The sequence below is a fragment of the Oncorhynchus clarkii genome, chromosome 21, assembly GCF_045791955.1.
Source record: "Oncorhynchus clarkii lewisi isolate Uvic-CL-2024 chromosome 21, UVic_Ocla_1.0, whole genome shotgun sequence".
NCBI lineage: Eukaryota > Metazoa > Chordata > Actinopteri > Salmoniformes > Salmonidae > Oncorhynchus > Oncorhynchus clarkii.
The window spans coordinates 5,258,253-5,279,440 of record NC_092167.1 but is presented as its reverse complement, the minus strand read 5'-3'; the positions used below and the strand labels follow the sequence as shown (position 1 = coordinate 5,279,440).

The 21,188-nt window shown below is 43.9% G+C and overlaps 1 protein-coding gene across 2 annotated transcripts in view; it reads right to left on the bottom strand.

The window, feature by feature from the left end:
• LOC139379662 (oxysterol-binding protein-related protein 8-like) overlaps positions 1-21,188 on the bottom strand; it is a 126,754-nt gene that overhangs the window by 27,260 nt on the left and 78,306 nt on the right. For both annotated transcript variants that reach the window (XM_071122485.1, XM_071122486.1), the window contains one exon: positions 7,420-7,490. In XM_071122485.1, coding sequence (XP_070978586.1) covers positions 7,420-7,490 — 71 coding nt within the window. The remainder of the gene's footprint in view (positions 1-7,419; positions 7,491-21,188) is intronic.

Below are 21,188 nucleotides of genomic sequence, written 5' to 3'. Positions count from 1 at the left end.
GACTGGAGTAAAGAGGAGAGGACTGGAGTAAAGAGGAGAGAGCAGAGGACTGGAGTAAAGAGGAGAGGAGAAGACTGGAGTAAAGAGGAGAGGACTGGAGCAAAGAGGAGAGAGCAGAGGACTGGAGTAAAGAAGAGAGGACTGGAGTAAAGAGGGGAGAGCAGAGGACTGGAGTAAAGAAGAGAGGACTGGAGTAAAGAGGGGAGAGCAGAGGACTGGAGTAAAGAGGAGAGGACTGGAGTAAAGAGGGGAGAGCAGAGGACTGGAGTAAAGAGGAGAGGACTAGGGTAAAGAGGAGAGGAGAAGACTGGGGTAAAGAGGAGAGGACTAGGGTAAAGAGGAGAGGAGAAGCCTGGGGTAAAGAAGAGAGGAGAGGACTGGAGTAAAGAGGAGAGGACTAGGGTAAAGAGGAGAGGAGAAGACTGGGGTAAAGAGGAGAGGACTAGGGTAAAGAGGAGAGGAGAAGCCTGGGGTAAAGAAGAGAGGAGAGGACTGGAGTAAAGAGGAGAGGACTAGGGTAAAGAGGAGAGGAGAAGACTGGGGTAAAGAGGAGAGGACTATGGTAAAGAGGAGAGGAGAAGCCTGGGGAAAAGAGGAGAGGACTAGGGTAAAGAGGAGAGGAGAAGACTGGGGTAAAGAGGAGAGGACTAGGGTAAAGAGGAGAGGAGAAGCCTGGGGTAAAGAAGAGAGGAGAGGACTGGAGTAAAGAGGAGAGGACTGGAGTAAAGAGAAGAGGACTGGAGTAAAGAGGAGAGGACTGGAGTAAAGAGGAGAGGACTGGAGTAAAGAGCAGAGGACTGGAGTAAAGAGCAGAGGACTGGAGAAAAGAGCAGAGGACTGGAGTAAAGAGGAGAGGACTGGAGTAAAGAGGAGAGGACTGGAGTAAAGAGCAGAGGACTGGAGTAAAGAGGAGAGGACTGGAGTAAAGAGGAGAGAGCAGAGGACTGGAGTAAAGAGCAGAGGACTGGAGAAAAGAGGAGAGGACTGGAGTAAAGAGGAGAGGACTGGAGTAAAGAGGAGAGGACTGGAGTAAAGAGCAGAGGACTGGAGTAAAGAGGAGAGGACTGGAGTAAAGAGGAGAGAGCAGAGGACTGGAGTAAAGAGCAGAGGACTGGAGTAAAGAGCAGATGACTGGAGTAAAGAGCAGAGGACTGGAGTAAAGAGGAGAGGACTGGAGTAAAGAGGAGAGGACTAGAGTAAAGAGCAGAGGACTGGAGTAAAGAGGAGAGGACTGGAGTAAAGAGCAGAGGACTGGAGTAAAGAGGAGAGGACTAGAGTAAAGAGCAAAGGACTGGAGTAAAGAGGAGAGGACTAGAGTAAAGAGGAGAGGACTGGAGTAAAGAGTGGAGGACTGGAGTAAAGAGGGGAGGACTGGAGTAAAGAGGAGAGGACTGGAGTAAAGAGCAGAGGACTGGAGTAAAGAGGAGAGGAGAAGCCTGGGGTAAAGAAGAGAGGAGAGGACTGGAGTAAAGAGCAGAGGACTGGAGTAAAGAGGAGAGGACTGGAGTAAAGAGGAGAGGACTGGAGTAAAGAGGACTGGAGTAAAGAGCAGAGGACTGGAGTAAAGAGGAGAGGACTGGAGTAAAGAGCAGAGGACTGGAGTAAAGAGGAGAGGACTGGAGTAAAGAGGAGAGGACTGGAGCAAAGAGGAGAGAGCAGAGGACTGGAGTAAAGAAGAGAGGACTGGAGTAAAGAGGGGAGAGCAGAGGACTGGAGTAAAGAGGGGAGAGCAGAGGACTGGAGTAAAGAGGAGAGGACTAGGGTAAAGAGGAGAGGAGAAGACTGGGGTAAAGAGGAGAGGACTATGGTAAAGAGGAGAGGAGAAGCCTGGGGAAAAGAGGAGAGGACTAGGGTAAAGAGGAGAGGAGAAGACTGGGGTAAAGAGGAGAGGACTAGGGTAAAGAGGAGAGGAGAAGCCTGGGGTAAAGAAGAGAGGAGAGGACTGGAGTAAAGAGGAGAGGACTGGAGTAAAGAGGAGAGGACTGGAGTAAAGAGCAGAGGACTGGAGTAAAGAGGAGAGGACTGGAGTAAAGAGGAGAGGACTGGAGTAAAGAGGACTGGAGTAAAGAGCAGAGGACTGGAGTAAAGAGGAGAGGACTAGGGTAAAGAGGAGAGGAGAAGCCTGGGGTAAAGAAGAGAGGAGAGGACTGGAGTAAAGAGGAGAGGACTGGAGTAAAGAGGAGAGGACTGGAGTAAAGAGGAGAGGACTGGAGTAAAGAGGAGAGGACTGGAGTAAAGAGGAGAGGACTGGAGTAAAGAGCAGAGGACTGGAGTAAAGAGGAGAGGACTGGAGTAAAGAGGAGAGAGCAGAGGACTGGAGTAAAGAGCAGAGGACTGGAGTAAAGAGCAGATGACTGGAGTAAAGAGCAGAGGACTGGAGTAAAGAGGAGAGGACTGGAGTAAAGCGGAGAGGACTAGAGTAAAGAGCAGAGGACTGGAGTAAAGAGGAGAGGACTGGAGTAAAGAGTGGAGGACTGGAGTAAAGAGGAGAGGACTAGAGTAAAGAGCAGAGGACTGGAGTAAAGAGGAGATGACTGGAGTAAAGAGCAGAGGACTGGAGTAAAGAGGAGAGGACTAGAGTAAAGAGCAAAGGACTGGAGTAAAGAGGAGAGGACTAGAGTAAAGAGGAGAGGACTAGAGTAAAGAGTGGAGGACTGGAGTAAAGAGGAGAGGACTGGAGTAAAGAGGAGAGGAGAAGCCTGGGGTAAAGAAGAGAGGAGAGGACTGGAGTAAAGAGCAGAGGACTGGAGTAAAGAGGAGAGGACTGGAGTAAAGAGGAGAGGACTGGAGTAAAGAGGACTGGAGTAAAGATCAGAGGACTGGAGTAAAGAGGAGAGGACTGGAGTAAAGAGCAGAGGACTGGAGTAAAGAGGAGAGGACTGGAGTAAAGAGGAGAGGACTGGAGTAAAGAGCAGAGGACTGGAGTAAAAAGCAGAGGACTGGAGTAAAGAGGAGAGGACTGGAGTAAAGAGCAGAGGACTGGAGTAAAGAGCAGAGGACTGGAGTAAAGAGGAGAGGACTAGGGTAAAGAGGAGAGGAGAAGCCTGGGGTAAAGAAAAGAGGAGAAGCCTGGGGTAAAGAAAAGAGGAGAGTACTGGAGTAAAGAGGAGAGGGCTAGAGTAAAGAGGAGAGGACTGGAGTAAAGAGGAGAGGACTGGAGTAAAGAGCAGAGGACTGGAGTAAAGAGGAGAGGACTGGAGTAAAGAGTGGAGGACTGGAGTAAAGAGGAGAGGACAGGAGTAAAGAGCAGAGGACTGGAGTAAAGAGGAGAGGACTGGAGTAAAGAGGAGAGGACTGGAGTAAAGAGCAGAGGACTGGAGTAAAGAGGAGAGGACTGGAGTAAAGAGGAGAGGACTGGAGTAAAGAGGAGAGGACTGGAGTAAAGAGCAGAGGACTGGAGTAAAGAGGAGAGGACTGGAGTAAAGAGCAGAGGACTGGAGTAAAGAGGAGAGGACTGGAATAAAGAGCAGAGGACTGGAGTAAAGAGCAGAGGACTGGAGAAAAATAGGAGAGGTCTAGAGTAAAGAGCAGAGGACTGGAGTAAAGAGCAGAGGACTGGAGTAAAGAGCAGAGGACTGGAGTAAAGAGTAGAGGACTGGAGTAAAGAGGAGAGGACTGGAGTAAAGAGGAGAGGACTGGAGTAAAGAGCAGAGGACTGGAGTAAAGAGGAGAGGACTGGAGTAAAGAGAAGAGGACTGGAGTAAAGAGCAGAGGACTGGAGTAAAGAAGAGAGGACTGGAGTAAAGAGCAGAGGACTGGAGTAAAGAGCAGAGGACTGGAGTAAAGAGGAGAGGACTGGAGTAAAGAGGAGAGGACTGGAGTAAAGAGCAGAGGACTGGAGTAAAGAGCAGAGGACTGGAGTAAAGAGCAGAGGACTGGAGTAAAGAGGAGAGGACTGGAGTAAAGAGCAGAGGACTGGAGTAAAGAGCAGAGGACTGGAGAAAAATAGGAGAGGTCTAGAGTAAAGAGCAGAGGACTGGAGTAAAGAGCAGAGGACTGGAGTAAAGAGCAGAGGACTGGAGTAAAGAGTAGAGGACTGGAGTAAAGAGGAGAGGACTGGAGTAAAGAGGAGAGGACTGGAGTAAAGAGCAGAGGACTGGAGTAAAGAGGAGAGGACTGGAGTAAAGAGAAGAGGACTGGAGTAAAGAGCAGAGGACTGGAGTAAAGAAGAGAGGACTGGAGTAAAGAGCAGAGGACTGGAGTAAAGAGCAGAGGACTGGAGTAAAGAGGAGAGGACTGGAGTAAAGAGGAGAGGACTGGAGTAAAGAGCAGAGGACTGGAGTAAAGAGCAGAGGACTGGAGTAAAGAGCAGAGGACTGGAGTAAAGAGGAGAGGACTGGAGTAAAGAGCAGAGGACTGGAGTAAAGAGCAGAGGACTGGAGAAAAATAGGAGAGGTCTAGAGTAAAGAGCAGAGGACTGGAGTAAAGAGGAGCGGACTGGAGTAAAGAGGAGAGGACTGGAGTAAAGAGGAGAGGACTGGAGTAAAGAGGAGAGGACTGGAGTAAAGAGGAGAGGAGAAGCCTGGGGTAAAGAAGAGAGGAGAGGACTGGAGTAAAGAGCAGAGGACTGGAGTAAAGAGGAGAGGACTGGAGTAAAGAGGAGAGGACTGGAGTAAAGAGGACTGGAGTAAAGATCAGAGGACTGGAGTAAAGAGGAGAGGACTGGAGTAAAGAGCAGAGGACTGGAGTAAAGAGGAGAGGACTGGAGTAAAGAGGAGAGGACTGGAGTAAAGAGCAGAGGACTGGAGTAAAAAGCAGAGGACTGGAGTAAAGAGGAGAGGACTGGAGTAAAGAGCAGAGGACTGGAGTAAAGAGCAGAGGACTGGAGTAAAGAGGAGAGGACTAGGGTAAAGAGGAGAGGAGAAGCCTGGGGTAAAGAAAAGAGGAGAAGCCTGGGGTAAAGAAAAGAGGAGAGTACTGGAGTAAAGAGGAGAGGGCTAGAGTAAAGAGGAGAGGACTGGAGTAAAGAGGAGAGGACTGGAGTAAAGAGCAGAGGACTGGAGTAAAGAGGAGAGGACTGGAGTAAAGAGTGGAGGACTGGAGTAAAGAGGAGAGGACTGGAGTAAAGAGCAGAGGACTGGAGTAAAGAGGAGAGGACTGGAGTAAAGAGGAGAGGACTGGAGTAAAGAGCAGAGGACTGGAGTAAAGAGGAGAGGACTGGAGTAAAGAGGAGAGGACTGGAGTAAAGAGGAGAGGACTGGAGTAAAGAGCAGAGGACTGGAGTAAAGAGGAGAGGACTGGAGTAAAGAGGAGAGGACTGGAGTAAAGAGCAGAGGACTGGAGTAAAGAGGAGAGGACTGGAATAAAGAGCAGAGGACTGGAGTAAAGAGCAGAGGACTGGAGAAAAATAGGAGAGGTCTAGAGTAAAGAGCAGAGGACTGGAGTAAAGAGCAGAGGACTGGAGTAAAGAGCAGAGGACTGGAGTAAAGAGTAGAGGACTGGAGTAAAGAGGAGAGGACTGGAGTAAAGAGGAGAGGACTGGAGTAAAGAGCAGAGGACTGGAGTAAAGAGGAGAGGACTGGAGTAAAGAGAAGAGGACTGGAGTAAAGAGCAGAGGACTGGAGTAAAGAAGAGAGGACTGGAGTAAAGAGCAGAGGACTGGAGTAAAGAGCAGAGGACTGGAGTAAAGAGGAGAGGACTGGAGTAAAGAGGAGAGGACTGGAGTAAAGAGCAGAGGACTGGAGTAAAGAGCAGAGGACTGGAGTAAAGAGCAGAGGACTGGAGTAAAGAGGAGAGGACTGGAGTAAAGAGCAGAGGACTGGAGTAAAGAGCAGAGGACTGGAGAAAAATAGGAGAGGTCTAGAGTAAAGAGCAGAGGACTGGAGTAAAGAGCAGAGGACTGGAGTAAAGAGCAGAGGACTGGAGTAAAGAGTAGAGGACTGGAGTAAAGAGGAGAGGACTGGAGTAAAGAGGAGAGGACTGGAGTAAAGAGCAGAGGACTGGAGTAAAGAGGAGAGGACTGGAGTAAAGAGAAGAGGACTGGAGTAAAGAGCAGAGGACTGGAGTAAAGAAGAGAGGACTGGAGTAAAGAGCAGAGGACTGGAGTAAAGAGCAGAGGACTGGAGTAAAGAGGAGAGGACTGGAGTAAAGAGGAGAGGACTGGAGTAAAGAGCAGAGGACTGGAGTAAAGAGCAGAGGACTGGAGTAAAGAGCAGAGGACTGGAGTAAAGAGGAGAGGACTGGAGTAAAGAGCAGAGGACTGGAGTAAAGAGCAGAGGACTGGAGAAAAATAGGAGAGGTCTAGAGTAAAGAGCAGAGGACTGGAGTAAAGAGGAGCGGACTGGAGTAAAGAGGAGAGGACTGGAGTAAAGAGGAGAGGACTAGAGTAAAGAGCAGAGGACTGGAGTAAAGAGGAGAGGACTGGAGTAAAGAGCAGAGGACTGGAGTAAAGAGGAGAGGACTGGAGTAAAGAGGAGAGGACTGGAGTAAAGAGGAGAGGACTGGAGTAAAGAGAAGAGGACTGGAGTAAAGAGGAGAGGACTGGAGTAAAGAGCAGAGGACTGGAGTAAAGAGGAGAGGACTAGAGTAAAGAGGAGAGGACTGGAGTAAAGAGGAGAGGACTGGAGTAAAGAGGAGAGGACTGGAGTAAAGAGGAGAGGACTGGAGTAAAGAGCAGAGGACTGGAGTAAAGAGGAGAGGACTGGAGTAAAGAGGAGAGGACTGGAGTAAAGAGGAGAGGACTGGAGTAAAGAGGAGAGGACTGGAGTAAAGAGGAGAGGACTGGAGTAAAGTGGAGAGGACTGGGATTTATGTATATATTTATGCTGTCACTGTTTTATTATTGGAAAAACAGAACAGCCGCTGCCTATAGAACAAATATACCGCTGTAGCGTGGGTTCAAATCCAGCCCACTGCTATTTCAGCACACTCTCCTCTCTCTCTCTCCTATTCAACGGAACCACCAACCAGGATTTCTATAAAACCTTGGATGTTTGGGAAAGTAACCAGAATTTTGCAACCCTAGGCCTTAGTTTCATTGGAAGTTGAACAGTGGGTTCTGTTGAGGAAGGCCTGGAATGGTTGGGTTTCTGTTTTTGATGATGGTTTGATGTACATGTGATTAATTATGAATGAAGCTCACAGCCGTGGCGAGGTTGACATTGTTGGCTTGTTCTTTTACAGTAACTCTCTTAATCTCTGGTCTCATTAGGACTATGTCTTACACACTGAAATGGGTTTCATCAGCACCCTCCCTTCCTCCTCTCCTCTCCTCTCCTACTTGCTCATAAAGAGTTGATGGTAAAGCATGATGCTTTAATGGTTGGGGACTTTGGCCAAAGAAATAAAGTTGATTTCAAAGGTTTCTGCTTCAGAGTGAGTGTATGGGTATGTTTTCTGTCCTTGTACATCCTGTAAAGAGAGAAAGGAGAGGAGAGCTGTGAGAGGAGAGGAAGTCTGGGGTGTATTTTTGGACCGTACCTTGCTCTTGGATATGGAGTGAGACGAGTCCTCTTTCGGAGGAAGGGAATCTTCTTTCCCCCGGTCGAAACCTGAAAAGAGAGAAACCAATCAGCCCAAATGCCCTCCATGTATCCCTGAGGCACTGAAATGGTGTAGGGTGAAGTTGCCCCTAGACGCTGATCTTGGGTCAGTTTTGCATTTTCCCCACTAATGGTTAAGGTTCGGATTGGTGAAGGGGAAACTGATCCTAGATCTGTACCTAAGGGAAAACTTTACCCCAGAGCCACCTAACACCGTCCGTCAGCAAGGTCAGACTAAATGGAGAGTCCCTTCCAGCAAGCCAACCACAGCTGAGCTCCTCCTTTAAATCCCAGTGGCTGTTGTGAGAGAACAGCAGCAGTCCCCTGTGTACAGGCCCTGCTCTTTACCAAAAGGCTCCAGTCCCTCTGAATATTTAATGACCAGTGCCTCCATCCTCACAGCCCATTTTGTAATGAGCGCAGAGTCAGGAAGGACAGACACAGAGGCACACAGTTATAGACTGATAATATCATTTGGATTAGTGATGTGGGACAAAATGTATAGTTACATATCACAATATTATTTTGGATGATACATCAACATTTGACTCAAAGTAGCACTACTACTTTGAAAAGTATAATTTTTTCATCATATAGCTTGTTCTCCATCTTCTTTTGAAATAGTGAGCCAACATGCCAACATGTTTTCAGTACTTTCATTTCCCTGACCAATCGAAACATTGTAGAATAATAGTGAAGACATCAAAACTGAATGAACACATATGGAATCATGTAGTAACCAAAAAATGGTTAAACAAATCAAAATATATTTTATTTTTGAGATTCTTCAAATAGCCACACTCTTGGCATTCTCTCAACCAGCTTCACCTGGAATGCTTTTCCAACAGTCTTGAAGAAATTCCCACATATGTTGAGCACTAATCCGACTAATCCCAAACCATCTCAATTTGGTTGAGGTCGGGGGATTGTGGAGTCCAGGTCATCTGATACAGCCCTCCATCACTCTCCTTCTTGGTAAAATAGCCCTTAACCAGCCTGAAGGTGTGTTGAGTCATTGTCCTGTTGAAAAACAAATGATAGTCCCACTATGCGCAAACCAGATGGGATGGCGTATCCCCACACCATAACACCTCCTCCTTAATGCTTTACGTTGGGAAATTCACATGCAGAGATCATCCATTCATCCACACTGAATCTCACAAAGACACGACGGTTGGAAGCAAAAAGCTCCAATTTGGACTCATCAGCCCAAAGGACAGATTTCCACCGGTCTAATGTCCATCGCTAGTGTTTCTTGGCCCAAGCAAGTCTCTTCTTATTATTGGTGTCCTTTAGTAGTGATTTCTTTGCAGCAATTCGATCATGAATGCCTGATTCACACAGTCTCCTCTGAACAGTTGATATTGAGATGTGTCTGTTACATTTATTTGGGGTGCAATTTCTTAGGCTGGTAACTCTAATGAACTTATCCTCTGCAGCAGAGGTAACTCTGTGTCGATCATTCCTATGGCGATTCTCATGAGAGCCAGTTTCATCATAGCGCTTGATGGTTTTAGAGACTGCACTTGAAGAAACTGACAAAGTTTTTGAAATGTCCCATATTAACTGACCTTCATATCTTAAAGTAATGCTGGACTATCATTTCTCTTCGCATATTTGAGCTGTTCTTGCCATAATATGGACTTGGTCTTATAGCAAATAGGGCTATCTTCTGTAACCCCCCTACCTTGTCACAACTGATTGGCTCAAACGCATTAAAAAGGAAATACATTACACAAATTATATTTCAAGAAGACACACCTGTTAATTGAAATGCATTCCAGGTGATTACCTCATGAAGCTGGTTGAGAGAATGCCAAGAGTATGCAAAGCTGTCATCAAGGCAAAGGGTGGCTACTTTGAAGAATCTCAAACAAATCAAAATAAATAAAGACATACAAAAGAATGGAGCTACATACAGGAAGTACCAAATCAATGTGGAGTTATATACAGGAAGTACCAGTACCAGATCAATGAGGAGTTATATACAGGGAGTACCAGTACCAGATCAATGTGGAGTTATATACAGGGAGTACCAGTACCAGATCAATGTGGAGTTATATACAGGGAGTACCAGTACCAGATCAATGTGGAGTTACAGTGCCTTGCGAAAGTATTCGGCCCCCTTGAACTTTGCGACCTTTTGCCACATTTCAGGCTTCAAACATAAACATATAAAACTGTATTTTTTTTGTGAAGAATCAACAACAAGTGGGACACAATCATGAAGTGGAACGACATTTATTGGATATTTCAAACTTTTTTAACAAATCAAAAACTGAAAAATTGGGCGTGCAAAATTATTCAGCCCCTTTACTTTCAGTGCAGCAAACTCTCTCCAGAAGTTCAGTGAGGATCTCTGAATGATCCAATGTTGACCTAAATGACTAATGATGATAAATACAATCCGCCTGTGTGTAATCAAGTCTCTGTATAAATGCACCTGCACTGTGATAGTCTCAGAGGTCCGTTAAAAGCGCAGAGAGCATCATGAAGAACAAGGAACACACCAGGCAGGTCCGAGATACTGTTGTGAAGAAGTTTAAAGCCGGATTTGGATACAAAAATATTTCCCAAGCTTTAAACATCCCAAGGAGCACTGTGCAAGCGATAATATTGAAATGGAAGGAGTATCAGACCACTGCAAATCTACCAAGACCTGGCCGTCCCTCTAAACTTTCAGCTCATTTAAGGAGAAGACTGATCAGACATGCAGCCAAGAGGCCCATGATCACTCTGGATGAACTGCAGAGATCTACAGCTGAGGTGGGAGACTCTGTCCATAGGACAACAATCAGTCGTATATTGCACAAATCTGGCCTTTATGGAAGAGTGGCAAGAAGAAAGCCATTTCTTAAAGATATCCATAAAAAGTGTAGTTTAAAGTTTGCCACAAGCCACCTGGGAGACACACCAAACATGTGGAAGAAGGTGCTCTGGTCAGATGAAACCAAAATTGAACTTTTTGGCAACAATGCAAAACGTTATGTTTGGCGTAAAAGCAACACAGCTGAACACACCATCCCCACTGTCAAACATGGTGGTGGCAGCATCATGGTTTGGGCCTGCTTTTCTTCAGCAGGGACAGGGAAGATGGTTAAAATTGATGGGAAGATGGATGGAGCCAAATACAGGACCATTCTGGAAGAAAACCTGATGGAGTCTGCAAAAGACCTGAGACTGGGACGGAGATTTGTCTTCCAACAAGACAATGATCCAAAACATAAAGCAAAATCTACAATGGAATGGTTCAAAAATAAACATATCCAGGTGTTAGAATGGCCAAGTCAAAGTCCAGACCTGAATCCAATCGAGAATCTGTGGAAAGAACTGAAAACTGCTGTTCACAAATGCTTTCCATCCAACCTCACTGAGTTCGAGCTGTTTTGCAAGGAGGAATGGGAAAAAATTTCAGTCTCTCGATGTGCAAAACTGATAGAGACATACCCCAAGCGACTTACAGCTGTAATCGCAGCAAAAGGTGGCGCTACAAAGTATTAACTTAAGGGGGCTGAATAATTTTGCACGCCCAATTTTTCAGTTTTTGATTTGTTAAAAAAGTTTGAAATATCCAATAAATGTCATTCCACTTCATGATTGTGTCCCACTTGTTGTTGATTCTTCACAAAAAAATACAGTTTTATTTCTTTATGTTTGAAGCCTGAAATGTGGCAAAAGGTCGCAAAGTTCAAGGGGGCCGAATACTTTCGCAAGGCACTGTATATACAGGGAGTACCAGATCAATGTGGAGTTATATACAGGAAGTACCAGTACTAGATCAATGTGTAGTTATATACAGGGAGTAACAGTACCAGATCAATGTGGAGCTATATACAGGGAGTACCAGATCAATGTGGAGTTATATACAGGAAGTACCAGTACCAGATCAATGTGGAGTTATATACAGGGAGTACCAGTACCAGATCAATGTGGAGCTATATACAGGGAGTACAAGTACCAAATCAATGTGGAGCTATATACAGGGAGTACCAGTACCAGATCAATGTGGAGTTATATACAGGAAGTACCAGTACCAGATCAATGTGGAGTTATATACAGGGAGTATCAGATCAATGTGGAGTTATATACAGGAAGTACCAGTACCAGATCAATGTGGAGTTATATACAGGGAGTACCAGTACCAGATCAATGTGGAGCTACACACAGGGAGTACCAGTACCAGATCAATGTGGAGCTATATACAGGGAGTACCAGTACCAGATCAATGTGGAGCTATATACAGGAAGTACCAGTACCAGATCAATGTGGAGCTATATACAGGGAGTACCAGTATCAGATCAATGTGGAGCTATATACAGGGAGTACCAGCACCAGATCAATGTGGAGCTATATACAGGGAGTACCAGTACCAGATCAATGTGGAGCTATATACAGGGAGTACCAGTACCAGATCAATGTGGAGCTATATACAGGGAGTACCAGTACCAGATCAATGTGGAGCTATTTACAGGGAGTACCAGCACCAGATCAATGTGGAGCTATATACAGGGAGTACCAGTACCAGATCAATGTGGAGCTATATACAGGGAGTACCAGTACCATATCAATGTGGAGCTATATACAGGGAGTACCAGTACCAGATCAATGTGCAGATGTAGGAGATATTTGGTATAGTGATAACATTGTATCGTGAGGTCAGTTCCCAGCCCTAGTTTGGTTTTATGAGTCAGATAGTCAGGCTAAGTCCCAAATCACACCCTATTCCCTACACACTATATACAGGGTACCAGATTTTAGGATGCAGATGGTACACACAGCGACATGACGCCCACAGGAGACAGGCTTCACCAAGTCCACAAGATACATTGGCATTTGGAAAGTTACGGTACTTTCAGCGATGACATGGGATTTCTCTGTCAAGGGGCTAAACACCTGGCCCTGATAATAGAACCTTATAGCCCACTAATTCTAATCCAGGTTCCCACTAATGCTCCCACTAAGATGAAAGTAGGGGAAGTTCAACTGTGTTCACCACATGTGTGAGTTCAATCACCTGCATGTTGCACAGCAAGGGAGCTTGTGAACAATTCATTAGGACTGCGTCCCAAATTCTCTTTAGGGCCCATATGACTCTGGTAAAATGCAGTGCACTATATAGGGAGTAGGGATGCATCCTAGATCTCAGCAGTCTGAAAAGCAGATCAGTATGACAGCTGTCTTAAAGTGTTGTTTCTGATTCACTGGTGTGAGATTGACAACATCTGATAGAAAATGAGCTGTGATTGACACAGCCCCCTGGTGCCAACCACACACCACACACACACACACACACACACACACACACACACACACACACACACACACACACACACACACACACACACACACACACACACACACACACACACACACACAGAGAGAGAGAGAGAAATAGGACCTTGTCTGTGCCAAAGCAGATTGCCAGAACACTAACAGGAGGAACATTGCCACTGAGTCAGAGAGGACGTTCTCAATCTGCTGTACTCACTGCAGCCATTAAGAGACGACTATGGAGAGATATCCAAGGTTAAGCTGCTCAAACAACCAGCCTGGATCCAAACAATGCATAGATCAACGTCAACATCTGATCTGAGATCTGACATTAACAGATTCTGTCGAACTTGACAGGTCCTCTTCAGGGATTTATCGCTAAATGCCTTTCGGTTGACAAACTTCAAACTAAGGGGATTAATTAAGTAGTCAACCCGTTACTCTGTGAAAAGGTCCATTAGTGAGACATTCTAAAGCTTTTAAAGATGGACGGCAGTGGTGTAGATAATCATTCATAGCCTACTGTAGTCCCGGGCTGGAAAGCAGCAGGGTATCACAGCTACCACTCAATGCTATATATTACAATTTACGAGGAGAGATTTACTGCTCGATCTGATCTCTCCACTGCTGTATTACAAGGATAAATCAGTGTGGTAACAAGCTCCAAATCATTCGGCTGGCTCCAGCACGAAGCAGCTCTCCTGCTGTAAAACAAACAGAGACAGGGCCCCTGTCTTTATCTGTGTCAAATTAATGCCCGCTGTAAAACACACCTTACGTCATTAACAAGTGGAGAAGGGACACGATGAGCATCAGAGGCCAATGCTCTGGTATGGATTCTACAGTTGTGGCCAAAAGTTTTGAGAATGACACAAATATTAATTTTCACAAAGTCTGCTGTCTCAGTTTGTATGATGGCAATTTGCATATACTCCAGAATGTTATGAAGAGTGATCAGATGAATTGCAATTAATTGCAAAGTCCCTCTTTATTTTATTTATTTTATTTCACCTTTATTTAACCAGGTAGGCTAGTTGAGAACAAGTTTTCATTTACAACTGCGACCTGGCCAAGATAAAGCATAGCAGTGTGAACAGACAACAACACAGAGTTACACATGGAGTAAACAATAAACATGCATTTGCCATGCAAATGAACTGAATCCCCAAAAAACATTTCCACTGCATTTCAGCCCTGCCACAAAAGGACCAGCTGACATCATGTCAGTGATTCTCTCGTTAACACAGGTGTGAGTGCTGGTGAGGACAAGGCTGTAGATCACTCTGTCATGCTGATTGAGTTTGAATAACAGACTGGAAGCTTCAAAAGGAGGGTGGTGCCTGGAATCTTCTTCCTCTGTCAATCATGGTTACCTGCAAGGAAACGCGTGCCGTCATCATTGCTTTGCACAAAAAGGGCTTCACAGGCAAGGATATTGCTGCCAGTAAGATTGCACCTAAATCAACCATTTTTCGGATCATCAAGAACTTCAAGAAGAGCGGTTCAATTGTTGTGAAGAAGGCTTCAGGGCGCCCAAGAAAGTCAAGCAAGCGCCAGAAGCGTCTCCTAAAGTTGATTCAGCTGCGGGATCGGGGCACCACCAGTACAGAGCTTGCTCAGGAATGGCAGCAGGCAGGTGTGAGTGCATCTGCACGCACAGTGAGGCAAAGACTTTTGGAGGATGGACTGGTGTCAAGAAGGGCAGCAAAGAAGTCACTTCTCTCCAGGAAAAACAGCAGGGACAGACTGATTCTGCAAAAGGTACAGGGATTGGACTGCTGAGGACTGGGGTAAAGTCATTTTCTCTGATGAATCCCCTTTCCGATTGTTTGGGCATCCGGAAAAAAGCTTGTCTGGAGAAGACATCAGTCCTGTGTCATGCCAACAGTAAAGCATACTGAGACCATTTATGTGTGGGGTTGCTTCTCAGCCAAGGGAGTGGTCTCACTCACAGCCATGAATAAAGAATGGTACCAACACATCCTCTGAGAGAAACTCCTCCCAACCATCCAGGAACAGTTTGGTGACGAACAATGCATTTTCCAGCATGATGGAGCACCTTGCCATAAGGCAAAAGTGATAACTAAGTGGCTCGGGGAACAAACCATCGATATTTTGGCTCCATGGCCAGAAAACTCCCCAGACCTTAATCCCATTGAGAACTTGTGGTCAACTCATAAGAGGCGGGTGGACAAACAAAAACCCACAAATTCTGACAAACTCCAAGCATTTATTATGCGAGAATGGGCTGCCATCAGTCAGGATGTGGCCCAGAAGTTAATTGACACCATGCCTGGGCGGATTGCAGAGGTCTTGAAAAAGAAGGGTCAACACTGCAAATATTGACTCTTTGCATCAACTTCATGTAATTGTCAATAAAAGCCTTTGACACTTATGAAATGCTTGTAATTATACTTCATTATTCCATAGTAACATCTGACAAAAATATCTAAAGACACTGAAGCAGCAAACTTTTTGGCAATTAATATTTGTGTTCTTTTGGCCACGACTGCTCTCATAACCATCAATACCATGAATATAAAATACTGAAGACGATTCACGGACTACCACTTCCATTAGACATAAGGGCATATGATATGTCTCCTGAGATCTCCTTCCACAACCACCTCAACATACGCAGCACAATCAAGAGCTACTATTGAGGGTTGTCAACAATTACAATATGTATTAGGCCTATGAAAGATTGATGGTCTCACAAGCAGAATTAAAAGCTGCTGTTGGGTTTGAAAAACAACACGTTATGTCATATATATGGACGTTTTAAACAACATGTCTCGTTTTGTGGAGATCCGAGGACAATGTCGTGGGATGAAAAGACGACAGACTGGAGAGGGGCCCTTGAGAGGCTCCTCCAGGCGCCACACATCCTCAGAACCCACTGAACAAGCTCATCTCCATGGAGACAAGGTCGATAAGTGGCCCCAAGTGCACTTAGAAGGACCCTTCCTATTTCCTATATATGGTCTAGGGCACTAGGGTTGCGTCGGGGCACACTCAGTGAGACTCTAGGGTTTGCCTCCTCCATCTTCAAAAAGGAAATTGGTTATGCAAGAACACCATCTCATTACCAAAACCCAGAGAAAGGGGAGAGAGAGAGAAAAAGAGAGATATGAGTTTAGGCTTGAAGGAGAGGCTCTTGGGTAATCAGGCTACTCAAAGCCTATTCACTGCTATCTTGCCTGCCTTATTGTGCAGACAGACAGTTCACACACACACACACACACACTAAAGGCACGGACAGACCGCTAGGATTGTCGAGCGTCCACCGGCCGACAGTAATCAGCACCTCTGAACAGAGTGCCGGTCGTAACTTGCAAACCGATTCTACATTTAGAAACGGGCAAAATTGACGTCCGTCAGTCACCAACGGCTGGTAACTACAACACAAAGCTCCGACAACAAACGAACTAACGGCAAATGAAAAGGCTGCTTTCTTACTGTGCAAACTGACAATGGGTCTGGTGAGTTCTCCTTTAGACAACAGGACAAAGAGACCATTCAAAAATTTGACATGCTGTTTAAAGTACCCTTAAACAACTTGTTTTTTATAAAAAAATTATTTAACCTTTATTTAACTAGGCAAGTTAGTTAAAGAACACATTCTTATTTACAATGACGGCCTACACCGGCCAAAGCTGGGCCAATTGTGCGCCACCCTATGGGACTCCCAATCACGGCCGGTTGTGATACAGCCTGGATTCTGTAGTGACGCTTCAAGCACTGAGATGCAGTGCCTTAGACCGCTGCGCCACTCGTAAACACAATCCCAATTCAATCCCTAGCCCCTACATCACTTTAACCCTGTTGCATATACCCATCCAATCTTTTCAGATCTATCAGGGGAAATGGGCTGGGAGCTAGGAGTTGATTTGGGATTGGGCTTATATCTAGGAGTTGATTTGGAACTGGGCCTATATCTAGGAGTTGATTTGGGACTGGGCCTATATCTAGGAGCTGATTTGGGACTGGGCCTATATCGAGTTGATTTGGGACTGGGCCTATATCTAGGAGTTGATTTGGATCTAGGCCTATATCGGGTTGATTTGGGACTGGGCCTATATCTTGTCCTCTTTTGGAGAAGCTTGTCCTAAAATAATGGCTGAATTGGAACAAGGCCTATATCTAGGAGTTGATTTGCAACTGGGCCTATATCTAGAAGTTGATTTGAGACTGGGCCAATATCTAGAAGTTGATTTGAGACTGGGCCAATATCTAGGAGTTGATTTGGGACTGGTCCAATATCTAGGAGTTGATTTGGGACTGGGCCTATATCTAGAAGTTTATTTGGAACTGGGCCTATATCGAGTTGATTTAGGACTGGGCCTATATCTTGCCCTCTTTTGGAGAAGTTTGTCCTAAAATAATGGCTGAATTGGGATGTCCGTGCTAGTCTGTGTGTGGTGTGGTGTGTGTGGTCTGTCTGTGTGACGTGGATCTGAGATTAAAGTGAGCTGTGGTTTAGCAGCAAGCATTAAATCCAGAGGTGCTGACCACAGTGGCTTTCTTCTGTGATGAGTGTGGATGGTGTGGACGGAGGAAGACCCTGTGTGTGTGTGTGTGTGTGTGTGTGTTAAAGTGAGTGAGGTCACGCAAGATCAGCACAATCACTTATTTTCGGCCCTTTTACTGATCACATACCATCATGTCCTCAATAAGGGACTGGGTAATATTGATGTCTTATCAAATGTCCTCAATAAGGGACTGGGTAATATTGATGTCTTATCAAATGTCCTCAATAAGGGACTGGGTAATATTGATGTCTTATCAAATGTCCTCAATAAGGGACTGGGTAATATTGATGTATTATCAACTGTCCTCAATAAGGGACTGGGTAATATTGATGTCTTATCAAATGTCCTCAATAAGGGACTGGGTAATATTGATGTCTTATGATGTATCACCAAACGTCCTCACTAAAAAGGCTAGTCAGTAGTCTACATTATATTAGTCCTATAAAAGGCTAGTCAGTAGGCTACATTATATTAGTCCTATAAAAGGCTAGTCAGTAGTCTACATTATATTAGTCCTATAAAAGGCTAGTCAGTAGTCTACATTATATTAGTCCTATAAAAGGCTAGTCAGTAAGCTACATTATATTAGTCCTATAAAAGGCTAGTCAGTAGGCTACATTATATTAGTCCTATAAAAGGCTAGTCAGTAGTCTACATTATATTAGTCCTATAAAAGGCTAGTCAGTAGGCTACATTATATTAGTCCTATAAAAGGCTAGTCAGTAAGCTACATTATATTAGTCCTATAAAAGGCTAGTCAGTAGGCTACATTATATTAGTCCTATAAAAGGCTAGTCAGTAGTCTACATTATATTAGTCCTATAAAAGGCTAGTCAGTAGTCTACATTATATTAGTCCTATAAAAGGCTAGTCAGTAAGTCTACATTATATTAGTCCTATAAAAGGCTAGTCAGTAGTCTACATTATATTAGTCCTATAAAAGGCTAGTCAGTAGTCTACATTATATTAGTACTATAAAAGGCTAGTCAGTAGGCTACATTATATTAGTCCTATAAAAGGCTAGTCAGTAGGCTACATTATATTAGTCCTATAAAAGGCTAGTCAGTAGGCTACATTATATTAGTCCTATAAAAGGCTAGTCAGTAGTCTACATTATATTAGTACTATAAAAGGCTAGTCAGTAAGCTACATTATATTAGTCCTATAAAAGGCTAGTCAGTAGTCTACATTATATTAGTCCTATAAAAGGCTAGTCAGTAGTCTACATTATATTAGTCCTATAAAAGGCTAGTCAGTAGTCTACATTATATTAGTCCTATAAAAGGCTAGTCAGTAGTCTACATTATATTAGTCCTATAAAAGGCTAGTCAGTAAGCTACATTATATTATATTAGTACTATAAAAGGCTAGTCAGTAGGCTATATGCTAGTCCTATAAAAGGCTAGTCAGTAGTCTACATTATATTAGTCCTATAAAAGGCTAGTCAGTAGTCTACATTATATTAGTCCTATAAAAGGCTAGTCAGTAGGCTACATTATATTAGTACTATAAAAGGCTAGTCAGTAGGCTATATGCTAGTCCTATAAAAGGCTAGTCAGTAGTCTACATTATATTAGTCCTATAAAAGGCTAGTCAGTAGTCTACATTATATTAGTCCTATAAAAGGCTAGTCAGTAGTCTACATTATATTAGTACTATAAAAGGCTAGTCAGTAGTCTACATTATATTAGTCCTATAAAAGGCTAGTCAGTAGGCTATATGCTAGTCCTATAAAAGGCTAGTCAGTAGTCTACATTATATTAGTCCTATAAAAGGCTAGTCAGTAGTCTACATTATATTAGTCCTATAAAAGGCCAGTAGTAGGCTATAGTCCTATAAAAGGCTACATTATATTAGTCCTATAAAAGGCTAGTCAGTAGGCTATATGCTAGTCCTATAAAAGGCTAGTCAGTAGTCTACATTATATTAGTCCTATAAAAGGCTAGTCAGTAGTCTACATTATATTAGTACTATAAAAGGCTAGTCAGTACATGTCCTATAAAAGGCTAGTCAGTAGTCTACATTATATTAGTCTATAAAAGGCTAGTCAGTAGTCTACATTATATTAGTCCTATAAAAGGCTAGTCAGTAGGCTATAAAAGGCTGCTAGTCCTATAAAAGGCTAGTCAGTAGTCTACATTATATTAGTCCTATAAAAGGCTAGTCAGTAGTCTACATTATATTAGTCCTATAAAAGGCTACATTATATTAGTCCTATAAAAGGCTAGTCAGTAGTCTACATTATATTAGTCCTATAAAAGGCTAGCCAGTAAGCTACATTATATTAGTACTATAAAAGGCTAGTCAGTAGTCTACATTATATTAGTCCTATAAAAGGCTAGTCAGTAGGCTACATGCTAGTCCTATAAAAGGCTAGTCAGTAGTCTACATTATATTAGTCCTATAAAAGGCTAGTCAGTAGTCTACATTATATTAGTCCTATAAAAGGCTAGTCAGTAGTCTACATTATATTAGTACTATAAAAGGCTAGTCAGTAGTCTACATTATATTAGTCCTATAAAAGGCTAGTCAGTAGGCTATATGCTAGTCCTATAAAAGGCTAGTCAGTAGGCTACATTATATTAGTCCTATAAAAGGCTAGTCAGTAGTCTACATTATATTAGTCCTATAAAAGGCTAGTCAGTAGTCTACATTATATTAGTCCTATAAAAGGCTAGTCAGTAGTCTACATTATATTAGTCCTATAAAAGGCTAGTCAGTAGTCTACATTATATTAGTCCTATAAAAGGCTAGTCAGTAAGCTACATTATATTAGTCCTATAAAAGGCTAGTCAGTAGTCTACATTATATTAGTCATATAAAAGGCTAGTCAGTAGTCTAACAAGGTCAGATGTTAGAGGTCAGAGGGCGATCAGGGTGCCTACAACTGCAAATCAAATTTGCAACGTCAGTCTCACCAGTAAGAGATGCTGTTTGTCCCCCATTCCCTATGGGCCCTAGTCAAGAGTGCCATTTGGGTAGCCATGATCCTATTAAAATGTTATTGATGTTGGAAAAGGCTGAGTCATGGCTGTGGTTCAATGAAATGTTTCTCATTGGTTTCTCTTCTATCCCTGAGGAGTAATTATAGAAGGCTATACAGCGTCCTTGTTAGGGATGCACCTGGCTGGGTCCTGTTCAGTAGACACCAAATGGAAGAAAACAGAGTAAAACCGGAAGGAACTACTAGTACATGTCCGGTAAAAAAAAATGGCAATTTTCGACTTCCGCTGCATTTGGTTTTGAAACGTTTTGCTAAGGTGTGCCCTAATTAACACAATGTTTTGGTTTGGTGTGAGTAGTGATGAATCAATGGTGTCCTGTACTTTGTTGTAGCTACCAAGATGCATGCGTGTACTATCTGCCTAGAACCCACCTCTTGAATGTATTGACTGGATGTGCCCTGCAGTATGTCATCAAGTGTTGATAGTTGAGTTAGTTGATGTAAACACCTACAGTCACACATGCAAGCAGAGCCCTGACTGACGAGCACTACAGTCCGCAACAAACATCTGAGAGAAACAGAGAAGGGATCGAGAGAGAGAATATTGTATAGTGACAGAGCAAAGGGAAGGAGAAGAAAAAGATAGGACACCCTATTCCCTACGAAGTGCACTACCTTTGATAGAGCTCTGGTCAAAAGCAGTGCAATACATCAGTTATAGGGTGTCACTTGGGAAGCTCTCATTCTGAAGGCTCTATGGAGAGATGTGCTAGAGAGAAATGGCTGACTGGTTGACACAAAGCTCTCTGTAAACCTTACTGTCATCCATCTACCTTGTTAAATGAAGACTATCTGTCTGGATAGGTTGAGTCAACTGTCTAGCAGGGCCAGGCAATGGTTATTCATTCAAATTAAATCCATTTAATATATCACCTCCCTTTAAGGATATTGGACATTAGA